This window comes from Glycine max, chromosome 18 (genome assembly GCF_000004515.6).
Source record: "Glycine max cultivar Williams 82 chromosome 18, Glycine_max_v4.0, whole genome shotgun sequence".
Taxonomy (NCBI): domain Eukaryota; kingdom Viridiplantae; phylum Streptophyta; class Magnoliopsida; order Fabales; family Fabaceae; genus Glycine; species Glycine max.
In genome coordinates, this window is record NC_038254.2 from 56554943 (window position 1) to 56566987 (window position 12045).

General features: G+C 34.2%; 1 protein-coding gene across 1 annotated transcript; it reads left to right on the plus strand.

The window, feature by feature from the left end:
- Positions 1-1132: 1132 nt before the first annotated feature.
- Positions 1133-11072, plus strand: LOC100789134 (ADP-ribosylation factor GTPase-activating protein AGD3). The gene is made up of 19 exons (XM_006602940.4): positions 1133-1975; positions 3164-3240; positions 4193-4293; positions 4605-4675; positions 5046-5108; positions 6031-6075; positions 6237-6302; positions 6396-6443; positions 6534-6629; positions 6707-6748; positions 6909-7124; positions 7223-7354; positions 7434-7658; positions 7755-7841; positions 7926-8264; positions 8795-8940; positions 9042-9135; positions 9792-10252; positions 10418-11072. The coding sequence occupies exons 1-19, from the start codon at positions 1931-1933 to the stop codon at positions 10533-10535; spliced, it is 2472 nt and encodes an 823-aa protein (XP_006603003.1). The 5' UTR covers positions 1133-1930; the 3' UTR covers positions 10536-11072.
- The last annotated feature ends 973 nt before the right edge of the window (positions 11073-12045 follow it).

Consider the following 12045-nt stretch of genomic DNA (forward strand, 5'->3'; position numbering starts at 1 on the left):
CTAAGCTAACTTATTAAACTAAAAACATATTTTAAATTAGATGATGTGTATAAAAATAACATAAAAATATATAATTTTTGGATAATTATATTTTTAGGTAATTATAAGTTTAGTTTTTTATTTAATTTTGAACTATTTTTGGTTTATAGATCAAATATTTTATTGAAAATTAAAAAAATAGTACAGCAATTAAAATAAATAATGTAATATTAAATTAAATGATGGATTTAATTAAAAAATATAATATTACAAAAATAGTAAATAGGAAATTCTATCAAAATATCTAAATATAAAAATAAAACATCATAAATTATAAATATAAATTGAAAGTTCAAATACCACTTTAAATATTGTCTAAAAGAAACTTAAAAAATAGTAAAATAAAGCCAATCATCAAATACTTTTATTTCAATTAAATAAACTTATAAATTAATTGCATAAATTATAATTACGTGTGTAAATAATACATTCTGATATCAAGAGGCACAAATCTTGAGCGCGTTTGATTTATAGAATGAAAAATAAAATAAAATAGAATATAACATATATGAATCCCAGGAAACAAGTTTGAAATTATTCTTCAATATTATTTGTGAGTTTTCTTGCATACCCAAAATAAGAATAAGCAATAACACAATGCAAAAAAGAAAGAGAAAACATAATTTGATTTAAAAAAAAGAAGAATATTATTGTTGAAGAGCATGCGAGGATGTATCGGGGGAAGAGAGAGTGGGCCCCATCCACGGTCGAGGAAATGGAGGGAAACTGAGTTTTGGCCCACAAACCATTCCATCTTTCACAGTTGAATGAAACAATTAATAATAATCCCACGCTCCGCTGTAGCGCGTGCTCCAACACAACCCATCAAACAAGGCCTCCTTGTTTGTCTGGTAAGGTGTAATACAACAATTAGATTAGAATTAGAATAATAACGCCGTTCTCTTCTCGTCTCGTACGACAGCGTACAACGTTGTTTTTTCTTTACAGTAATATTTCAATTATCACTTTTAACTCCTAGTAAAAAGTTACTATAAGGAATCCAATTCATCATTCTATATAAACTAATAAGTCGATCAATTGCCACAATAAGGCTTAAAATTATTGTCTTGAATACGGAAAGTACATAAATAATTTCACTCACCATGCTATACATTGATCAATGAGATTGTAAAAATTGTTTTAGTTTAACTACTTGTTGTCTCAAATCTTGGGACAAAATCTTTGTGTTTTCATATTGATAGTGATTTTTTCTTACTCAAACATATCATAATTTTTCTAAAACAAAAATCTTATTCAAATTGGATAGAAAATAAAAATCTTTATCCAGATTTTCAATAAAGTTGTGTACCCAAAAACTCAAGTTTGACAACACTTACTAAGCTGGTTCTTGAAGGTGATGATAATTAGTAGTAGGGTATTATAATATTAAGTTTAAAATACGAAAAAAATGAAAAGGGAAAGATAAAAAAGAAAAAGAAGGGGGCAAGAAAGGGAAAGGTGCATGAAAAGAAACTCAATGGGTGTGACTTTAGTTCAAGTGAGTGTCTGTTACACACATGGGATTCGAGAATTTTGGTTGAATTAGTGAAAATTTTCGTTAAACAATTCCCAATATACTTTTACTCTCTATTGCTGAGAAGTGAGAAGAAGAAGAAGCAGTGACACCAACACACAAATAGTGAAGTGATAATACCCAACACACATCAAAATCAAAATCATATGCAACCTCGAACTCCAAGGTTGTCTCTGCGCTAGGGTTTTGGGTTCGCGACCAAATCGAAGTGAGCTTGAGAGCCCTGCAAATGGTCGTGTTGCTGTTCGAGACTTCGATTCCGAGATCGAGCATTCATGGCGCGATAATGCTAAACCATACCTACTCTTAGACCAACTCCAACACGAACAACGTGCGAATCCTCGGTTCGAATAAAAAATGCAATTCGCTAAGCTCGATGACTCTCCTATGTTCCGCAAGCAGGTCACGCGCTCTTCTTTTTTCTAGATTTTTTTTTTTGGATTTGCTGAAAATTAATTTTGATGGTGTGTGTAATGTATGCACAGGGCAGGGTTTTGTTTGTTTTTGAGCTTGATCGGGTGGTTTTAGTGGTTTATTGAGTAACATATTAGGAACTGCAAGCGTGATTTTGTGCATGTTGTGGTCTTTTCAAGTGGAATGTGAATATTCTGAAATTTGAATGGCGTTTCTAGCTTGGTTTATGCTTGGAATCCTAGGGGTTCTTTTTGTAATTCTGGGAAATCCCAGATGAGGGAAACAAGTAGTTCCCTTCATGGGATTCTCTGTTTTCTAGTAATGGGTTATGGCATGGTGATTCCCTTCATAGATTTATGGTATGTACTACTGCCACACATGGAGAGGGAAGGTTCCAGAATCTGGAAGAGAATCTCAGTGAATTAATTCACAGTTTGCTGGTCTATGAGGTTAGTCAGGATGGTTGGCACACTTGATCAGGCATCAAGGGTGGGATTTAGGTAGAGCTTGGGTGAGCAATGAGAGAGAGGCATCAACTGTCAAGCAACATAAACCCTAATTGGGGAGAAATTGCTCCAAGAAAGCTTCCTCATCTTCTACTGATATGCCAAACATAAGTATATTCTTAAAATATAAAAACAAAAGAAAAGAGAACCCCCCCCCCCCCCCCCCCCCCACCTACAAACTAAACTCATCCTTTTGTGAAACTCTTATATAGATTGTGTTTGCATTGCTCTGGTTACTTCACCAGCTTAACAATTTCTTCCCTGTTACTATGTTAAATCATATTGGTATTCTTTTACTAAACAATCCATTGTTCTCTATTATTCGGTTCTGTTGAAGATTCTGAAATGTAATAATATTTTATGCTCTAATAAACCATTTGAGGGTCTTTCGAAGATTCTGAAATAGTGTATTGCTTGTTGGTTGAATGATATGATAACTGGAGTTCTCCGTAAATATAGAAATTTAGTGGTTCTTCTCTTTGAGGTTGTTGTTATTTTTGCATAGCATGTGTGGTAATTTGTTTTGCTGTGCCACATTCAACATAGATGCGGGTCTTTTCACTTTCTTCCTTTTGTTTCATGAGTTTCATATAATACTGATTGGTAGGTTCTCTCTTAACCAATTTGATGTATCCTAAGATTGTTTATCCTTGAATTCTTTGATGAACAGATACAATGCATGGAGGAAAGTGCTGAATCTTTAAGAGAGAGAAGTTTAAAATTTTACAAAGGATGTAGAAAATACACGTATGTATTTCCTTGTCGTTGGATCTTATCATTATTAACTCCTATTAATAAAAAGCCATGAACCTTTGAGAACATGATGAATTGCTCACATAATATCTCTTATCCTTGTTTTCATGAAAGCATCTCTGCCATGCAAATTGCAGTTTTCAATTATTCTGAGTATCATTTTTTTTTTCTTTTCAAATGTTTTTAGTTCTGGATTAGCTTAGCTCTTTTTTCTGTTATTTTCTAGTTCAGTTTTTATGGTTTGTTTTCTTCATGATTAGATGAAATCAGCTTCAAATATACTGTCTTTTGGATAGAAAAAATAGTTTTTATAATGAGAATGCAGAGGAGATAAAAGAAGAGGGTGAGATGTCCTCGACAGAGGCTCTAAATAAATCACAGCAAAAGCAATCAATATAGCAGAACACCAAAGAGTAGCATGAAAACTATCATATGTGGCAACATGTTTAAGGGCAGAAAAGTATTTGTGTATATAGGGGCATTCCCTTTCAACCAAAAAACAGCATAAGCTGCGTGGTAATGCAACATTTTAACTGTCATAGTTGTGCCAAACCTTTGGAATTAAACGCAAGAACTTCTACATGAAAGTGGCTAATGGGTCATGTAAAAATAGATAGCATTTTATTTCCAAGTTAGAGCCTATTGTATTGAACCCCTCCTTTCAAAAGCATCCTGTATTTTTTATCTTCCAGAACGTTTATATCCAACTACTTAATAGTTTTTGGGTTACACTATTATATCCTCTATGGTGGATGTCCCTTATTGTTTTTATACAACAATCATTGTCAATCATCCAAAGGAAAATTTTAGTGCTTTTTTCTCCCTGTTCTTATAAATTGTTAGGAGTTTCTCACAGCTTATCATAACATATTGAATATTGATTTTGAAGATGTTAGATATGTATTTTCTTTATAGACTTTAATTGCTTTACCTTTGTACTTTCCAGTGAAGGACTTGGGGAGGCCTATGATGGAGATATTGCATTTGCAAGTGCCTTGGAAACTTTTGGTGGTGGGCATAATGACCCAATCAGTGTGGCTTTTGGAGGTATGCTCCCCTTTTACATCAATCTTATGATGGTTGATGAAAGGTTCTCTGTTCCTCCTGGTAGTTGATTATGTTTCCATTTTTAGCATCCCAGATGAGCTGTCAATCATAAAAACGATGACTTTTAATACTTTCATTCTAATAATTTCAATTCTCACTGAGATAATTTGGTTGCAGTTTTTCTCTCTAATTTAGTGACTACTGACTGTGCTTGGGACTGACTTCATAATTTGATTTTAAGTCTGTATGTTACCTTTAACTCTAAAAGTCTAATGGTGATGAAATGATTTATGATTGAGTTTCTATTCCAGGCCCTGTTATGACCAAATTCACCATAGCCTTAAGAGAAATTGGGACATATAAGGAAGTCCTTCGATCACAGGTAAACCATTGTGTTGTACTTGTAAGTGCTTTTTTAATACTTCTCTAGTTGTTACTGACTCCTAATGATGCATTTTTTAAGAGAGATGTAAAGTGGATGATCTTTTACTCCAATCTCTCTGTATCATTTTTTTTTATCTTAATGAACTTCTTCCTTTCCAAGAAGGGGAAAAATTAGTTATCAATAATTATGATCTATTTCCAATACATACGTCAAAGTGAAAAGAATACAACTTCGAAGCTGATTCCCATTATGAAGTTTAGCAGTTAGCTATTTGGAAGTTTCATCCTGGATTTTGGCCATTATCCATCAGTTCTTGGTAACACGATGTCTGCTACACTGTTAACATAGATTGCTTTCTTCCTGTCAGGTTGAGCACATGTTAAATGACAGATTGCTTCAGTTTGTCAATATTGATTTACAAGAGGTCAAGGTACTGTTTTTCTTTGCTTTTATTTTTTCTGTTCTAAAGAAAAAATTTATTGTAATATTTTTTGTTTACCCTGTCAGTTAGATGTGTACAAAACTGATGTGAGAATTGATATACTTTTCTAGTATGAGTGTGTAAACCTGTGAAGTGATAGGCTCTTTTGAGTGACTTAGTTCTATTTATAACCTGCTTTGCTCTTAATTGGTTTTCGTTTCTTTGGTTAGTTACTAGGATGTTTGGGAGAGTTTAAATTATAAGAATAAACCGCCTTATTTATATATCTTTAAAATCTGTCCAGTACCCATTTTTGTTATTGACGTGTCATTTGGTGGTGAGCTGCAGCCTACAGGTCTACTTTTTTTTTCTCCTTCTTTCCCTCTCCTTTACATTCTCAGTTTCTTTATTTTTACTGATTTCTACGGTAAATAAGCCTGCAAAGCAGGCTGGCCAGGCAGCTGCCAAGAAAAATAAGCTAATCCAAACATGCACAGGTTTAGGATTCGAGCAGGAATTTTCTTGAAGCCCTTGTGAAAAGAGTATTACTATTGTCTGTTTTTGTTCTAGATTCTATTAAAAAATTTGGAGAGATGTTACTCCTGTAGAAGCTTGTCAAAATTTGGTTCTTTTAACAAAACAGCAGGATGCTACATATGAGCTAAATTTCTCTCCCAAGTATCAATATTTTAAGATTTTGCATTTTAAATATGAGCTAAATATTTAGGTTGCATTTTCCATGTTATGATTTTGTTAGTGTGATTATAGGAAGCATTTTAAACTTTTAGGCTATATATGGTTTTATTTTGGTAATATCGACTCTAAATATCTCCTAATAATGAGGATAGTTGATGTTTACTTCCAACATTAAAATTTCTGTGAGCAATTTATGCACTTAGTTTATGTCTTAAGGGATCCTCTCTTAATGCAGGAAGCACGGAAACGCTTTGACAAGGCTAGCCTTATTTATGACCAGGTGCATTCTCAATCAGAAATTATTTCTAATTTTCCCATGTAGATTCCTCTTGCTTTGAGCAATATGGATGCTAAGCATACTGCCTATGATAATGAGCCAACAGTGTTAGAAGCTGCAAAATGAAGTTTCTCTAATGATTGGAAAATATGCTATTCTTGCAGACTCGTGAAAGGTTTCTGTCACTAAGAAAAGGCACAAAAACTGGTGTAGCTACTGCCCTAGAAGAGGTAGGCCCTTGTGTGTCTTATGTGTTTGTTCAGCTTAGATTCACTCTGGTATATGTGATTCTTTAATCCTTCAAATGTTTGGAGATGTTTCAGGAGCTTCATAGTGCAAGATCTACATTTGAGCAAGCTCGGTTTAATCTGGTTAGTAAATTCATTTGATCAGAAGCACAAATAATTATTGTTACCATGACATATGTTTTCACAAATAAACTCGAAGAGTCTTTGGTCCAGGTTACTGCCTTGTCAAATGTTGAAGCAAAGAAGAGATTTGAATTTTTGGAAGCAGTCAGTGGGACCATGGATGCACATCTTCGTTACTTCAAACAGGTAGACATATTGCTTAAATTATTCTTTTTCACATTCTTTGTCTCAACTTGCTCATCTTAAATTTACTTCACTTGTAGGGGTATGAATTGTTGCACCAAATGGAGCCATATATTAACCAGGTTTGGAATCAGCTTTGTCTTTAGACACTCATTTTTTGGTTTCTAGAAGTACATGTCATTTATAAAAACATTTATCAAGTGGTACATTGAGGGTGATTAATTGGCAAACATTTGAGTCGGTGAAAATAAATTGATTCACTCCAGGCTAGTTGTTTTGCAGGTCTTGACTTATGCTCAACAATCAAGAGAAAGGTCCAATTATGAGCAGGCAGCCCTAAATGAAAGAATGCAAGAGTACAAACGACAGATTGATCGGGAGAGTAGGTGGGCTTCTAATGGTTCTAATGGGTCTCCTAATGGAGATGGTATACAAGCCATTGGTAGAAGTTCACATAAGATGATAGAGGCAGTTATGCAATCTGCTGCCAAGGGAAAGGTTGAATTGAGGCCTGGAAATTGTTGATTGAAGTTATTAACATTTACTTTCTCCTAGTGGTTGACTTTTATAATATTCTTGTCTTTTCATCATTTTAGGTTCAAACTATTCGACAAGGTTATCTCTCAAAGCGTTCCTCAAACTTAAGGGGGGACTGGAAAAGGAGATTTTTTGTTCTTGATAGTCGGGGAATGCTGTATTACTACCGTAAACAGTGCAGCAAATCATCTGTAAGAAGTGTACTGTAAAAAATAATTGCATCTTTATAACAAATTTCACCTCATTTTTGTGGTTATTTATCATGTGTAGGGGTCTAGTAGTCAACATTCTGGCCAGAGGAATAGTTCTGAGCTTGGTTCTGGACTTTTAAGTCGATGGCTGTCTTCTCATCATCACGGTGGAGTACATGATGAGAAATCTGTTGCTCATCACACTGTGAACTTGCTTACATCAACAATTAAAGTAGATGCTGACCAATCAGATTTGAGGTTTTGCTTCCGGATCATTTCACCTACAAAGAACTACACTTTGCAGGTTATTTAATGTGTTTTTTGGATTTTTTTTTAATTCATACAAGGATGGTGATTAAAGCTTTATAGTTTCATTCCTTAATTATGCTTGTCAGTGCAGGCAGAGAGTGCGCTGGACCAAATGGATTGGATTGAAAAAATCACTGGTGTTATTGCTTCATTACTGAGTTCTCAGATTCCTGATAGGGTAACTTCCATGAACTTTTGGTGATCGTGTAGAAATAAAATTTAAGTCAATTTGATTAATGTTGCAATTTGCAATTGTTATCAGATGTTGCCTGCAAGCCCAATGGGAAGTGGTCATCATAGGTCTACCAGTGAGAGTAGTTCTTTTGAAAGTTCAGATTTTGATCACTCTGCTGTTGAAGAATGTGCAGCAGATAGAAGTTTTACTTCTGCGTATCTGGAGCGCCCCTCAAGAAGTTTGCAACAGCAGCGATCCTGCACTAAAAGTGAGAAGCCAATAGATGTACTGCGAAGAGTTTGTGGGAATGATAAATGTGCCGATTGTGGAGCTCCTGAACCTGATTGGGCATCGCTAAATCTTGGTGTTCTTGTTTGCATTGAGTGTTCTGGTGTACATCGTAACCTTGGTGTCCACATATCAAAGGTAGACCATACAAGCCCACTCTCTTGATCCTTGTTTATGTTATATCTGCAAATTATTTGTTTACTTTTGAATATAATTTGATGCTTTACAATGAGCATGGTGTAATAAAAGAAAAAGGAGTTGATATAAATTATGTAATTTAAAACAGTTGGTTGTCTTTATGAAATAACTGTGGTTGAAGAGCCACTGTTGGCCTAGTTGATAATTTTTTTACTTGTATCTTGTTCTTTTAGGAGGCTTTTGATTCTCCTGTTCTTTATTTCTCTTCTGATAAATTCTTTTTTATAAAAGAAAAATCATTGAAATCTAACTTTTATAATAAACTACACAAATGTTCATAGATGTTTTTATAAAATGCAACCCACTTCATAAGTGCCTTTTTATATATAGTAACTTAGAGGTTAATATTGTGATGAAGATTGCAATTGAAGTTTTAGCTGGTTATATATTTAAGTTTTAGCTGTCACTTCTATTTTGTGATGAGGCAGTAATATATTGATCATCTCGCTCCTTTTTCTCTATTGTTACAGGTCAGGTCTCTTACATTGGATGTTAAAGTGTGGGAACCTTCTGTCATAAGTTTATTTCAGTCTCTTGGGAATACTTTTGCCAACTCAGTCTGGGAGGAATTATTACAATCAAGAAGTGCCTTTCAGGTTGATCTTGTCCCTACAGGGTAAAGAATCCCCATTATTATATCTTTGCATTAGACCCATTATTATTACTATTATTATTGTTTGACAAGTATTGCTGATATTCTCTTCTACTAATTTGAAGCTTAAGCAAGTCTGATAAACCAATGATGTTCTTCATCACCAAACCTTGTCAATCTGATTCTCTATCTGTGAAGGAAAAGTTCATCCATGCAAAGGTATGACTATACTCTGCCTGTACACTTCAACTCCTTATAACAGAGAAAAATGTTCAACTACTTTTTTCTAAAAGACCTGTAAAAGGGTGAGATTTAGGGAATAAGAGGAAGAATGTTTTGATGATTTTGGTCTAATTTAAAGTAATATGCCTCAAATAAATCCAGATGAGAGTTTAGATTGAGGAAGCTGAAGAAAAAAGAAAAGAAAGTAGGATTCTCACAATTAGAATTCCTACCTAAGCATCAAATGAAAGTGATGCATCACATGTCTAAGCTCTTTAGCAGCACTCAATGATAATTGGATATATTGCCCAGACAAAACTAGTGCAAAAACTTGGAGACTAAATTGTCACTGCTGACTGCTTATAATTTTGATTTATTGATGAAAGCATACTCTTTAATTAGCTTTTAAAATGACCAGAGGGTATGAATGAGGTGGTGCTTTCCATTTGACTTGAGATTTTGGTTAATGATTTATATACAGCAATGCATAGCTTATTTGTTTGCATTTTGGGCAGTAAGGCCTAGCACCTGGAGATATATTTACTATATTAACTGTGCTTATGTATTTACTTTTTTTTTACTATTGAGCCTTTTATGCTACCTTCTAATTGCTGTATTTCATACTCCCTGAACCACTTGTTTTTTCATGGCAGTATGCTGAGAAGCTTTTTGTTCGCAAGCCAAAGGACAATCAATACCGTCTCTTAGTAGCACAACAAATCTGGGAGGCTGTTCATGCTAACGATAAAAAAGCTGTATACCGTTACATTGTTAATTCTGATGTTGATGTTAATGCTGTTTATGAGCCAACATGCAGCAGCTCCTTAACCCTTGCCAAAGTAATGCTATTACAAGAGCAGACTAGCCATGATCACAGCTCTACTTTAGCAGGGAACACATTGGACTGGTCCTCCACTAAAGAAGGCCAGGTCATGGACAATCTAGATGGGTGCACCCTACTTCATCTCGCATGTGAAACTGCAGATATTGGCATGGTGGAGCTCCTCCTACAGTATGGTGCAAATGTTAATGCAACTGATTCGAGAGGTCAAACACCTCTACATCGCTGTATTCTCAAAGGAAGATCTACATTTGCAAGATTATTGCTTTCTAGGTGAGTCTGATGTTAACTTATATGATGGTTTATCTGGTTCTTTTCAACAATTTAATAGTCAGCTTTAACTCTTATAATTACATTTAATGACCATTCGGTCACCTATTCTGAATTTACTTTAAAGACATGGTTCATTGAATGACACTGAAATCTTTAAAAATGCAGGGGAGCCGATCCTCGAGCTGTGGATGAGCAGGGAAGAACCCCTATTGAGCTTGCTGCTGAGTCAAATGCTGGCGGTGACAGAGAAGTCCATGCTCCATCGACTGATTCTAATGGATGAGAGTGATAGGCAAAAACCTCGGAGTATAATACATATATAAAATATGGAAGATTGGATTATGTAAATTTGTATTTCATAAATTGAAAAGCTGGTTTTTTTTTTTTTTTTTTTAAGTAAATGTCACTAGTGTGAGGGATTAAGGGAGAGAGGTAGGTTGAAATGCCTGCCCCTTAGTCATGTGCAAAATAGTGCTAAGATCTGTATTGTAAAATGGCCACATTGGTCTTAGTAAAAGAGTTATGCATATGCTGCACTGGTAGCACCCAGCCTGCACTTCGTAATATGATGATTGTGTATTTTTGTTTACTTTTGAGGTGAAGCTGCGATGCATTAGGCTAGGGATTTGTGTATGTTGTGTACATTGGTTTTTGTGAAGGTGTTGTTGTGGCTGTAATTTACATTTTTGTATTTTTGGGATTACTTGGTGGGACATGTGCTGAGGATGCCATGTCCCTAGTTCTCTAATGTTCTGATGTATTATTTATTTATATTGATAAAAAAAATTATATACTTTCAAAGGCAAAAAGATAAAGAAAACTATCAATCACCTGCTATTTTAGAAATACCCCCCTCCCAAAAGAAAAACCCAAATTATTGTAATCATATAAAGTTTCGGTGTTGAAAAGACGGCGTGGGGCACCATGTTGAAGGCTTGAGAATTTTTTGGTCAATTGAATCAAAAAGTGAAGTGGTCCATTTGACCCCCAGTTTGCAATGGTAAATTCAAGAATTGGGTGGAAGTGTCCATTGTATTTTTCGTATCCAACAATAAAGAATCACAGTTGTTGCACAGATACAACAATCAAAGGTCTAGATATTTTGTAGTCTTATAATAGGAATTTTCACTGTTTTACACAAACATTTTTTTATCTACAAAACAAACCGTGAGGAATCTTGTAGGTTATAGTGGCCAACACTCATGTTGCGTTAACACAGCTATCAACTAAAACTCAACTTTTGTCACGGGTGACCTCAACATAATTATTGATATTACTGACAGAGTAACAACACCTGAAGTGGGCCCTGTTGAACTGGGTTATGACTAATGACGAGACCACAACTTAGAGGATAGATACATTTCTAATCTTTCAAATAAATACAAGTGATATTAACTTGGTCTTTGAAAAATATGAACATCAATTCTGTTTTTTAATTATAAAAACAATAGTAATTTGATTTGATTTACTGAAAAAATTAGCGTCAATTTAAAATTTCAGTATTAAAAAATGATACGATTTACCATCTTAAGTATTGCACGCAAAAGATTATTTTAATATCATTTTTCAATTATTAAGAGAAAAAAAGTGACGTTAATATCTTAGGACAAAATTAATATCTCTGGCATTTTAAGAAAATAAAGAGAATACTTATAAAATAAGACCACAATTCACGAAATCTTATATTAAATATGGTCCTGATAATTCCAATTTGTATAAACTTATTAAAATAATACTTATAGGGAAAAAATAGAGAGGCAAATAAATTAAAATCAAATTATGTATTTTTACTT

Coding starts and splice junctions, on each gene's coding strand:
- LOC100789134 (XM_006602940.4), top strand. CDS start 1,931: ATGCAATTCGCTAAGCTCGATGACTCTCCTATGTTCCGCAAGCAG. Junction 6,749..6,908: donor TGGAGCCATATATTAACCAG/GTTTGGAATCAG, acceptor GTTGTTTTGCAG/GTCTTGACTTATGCTCAACA. Junction 7,842..7,925: donor GTTCTCAGATTCCTGATAGG/GTAACTTCCATG, acceptor AATTGTTATCAG/ATGTTGCCTGCAAGCCCAAT.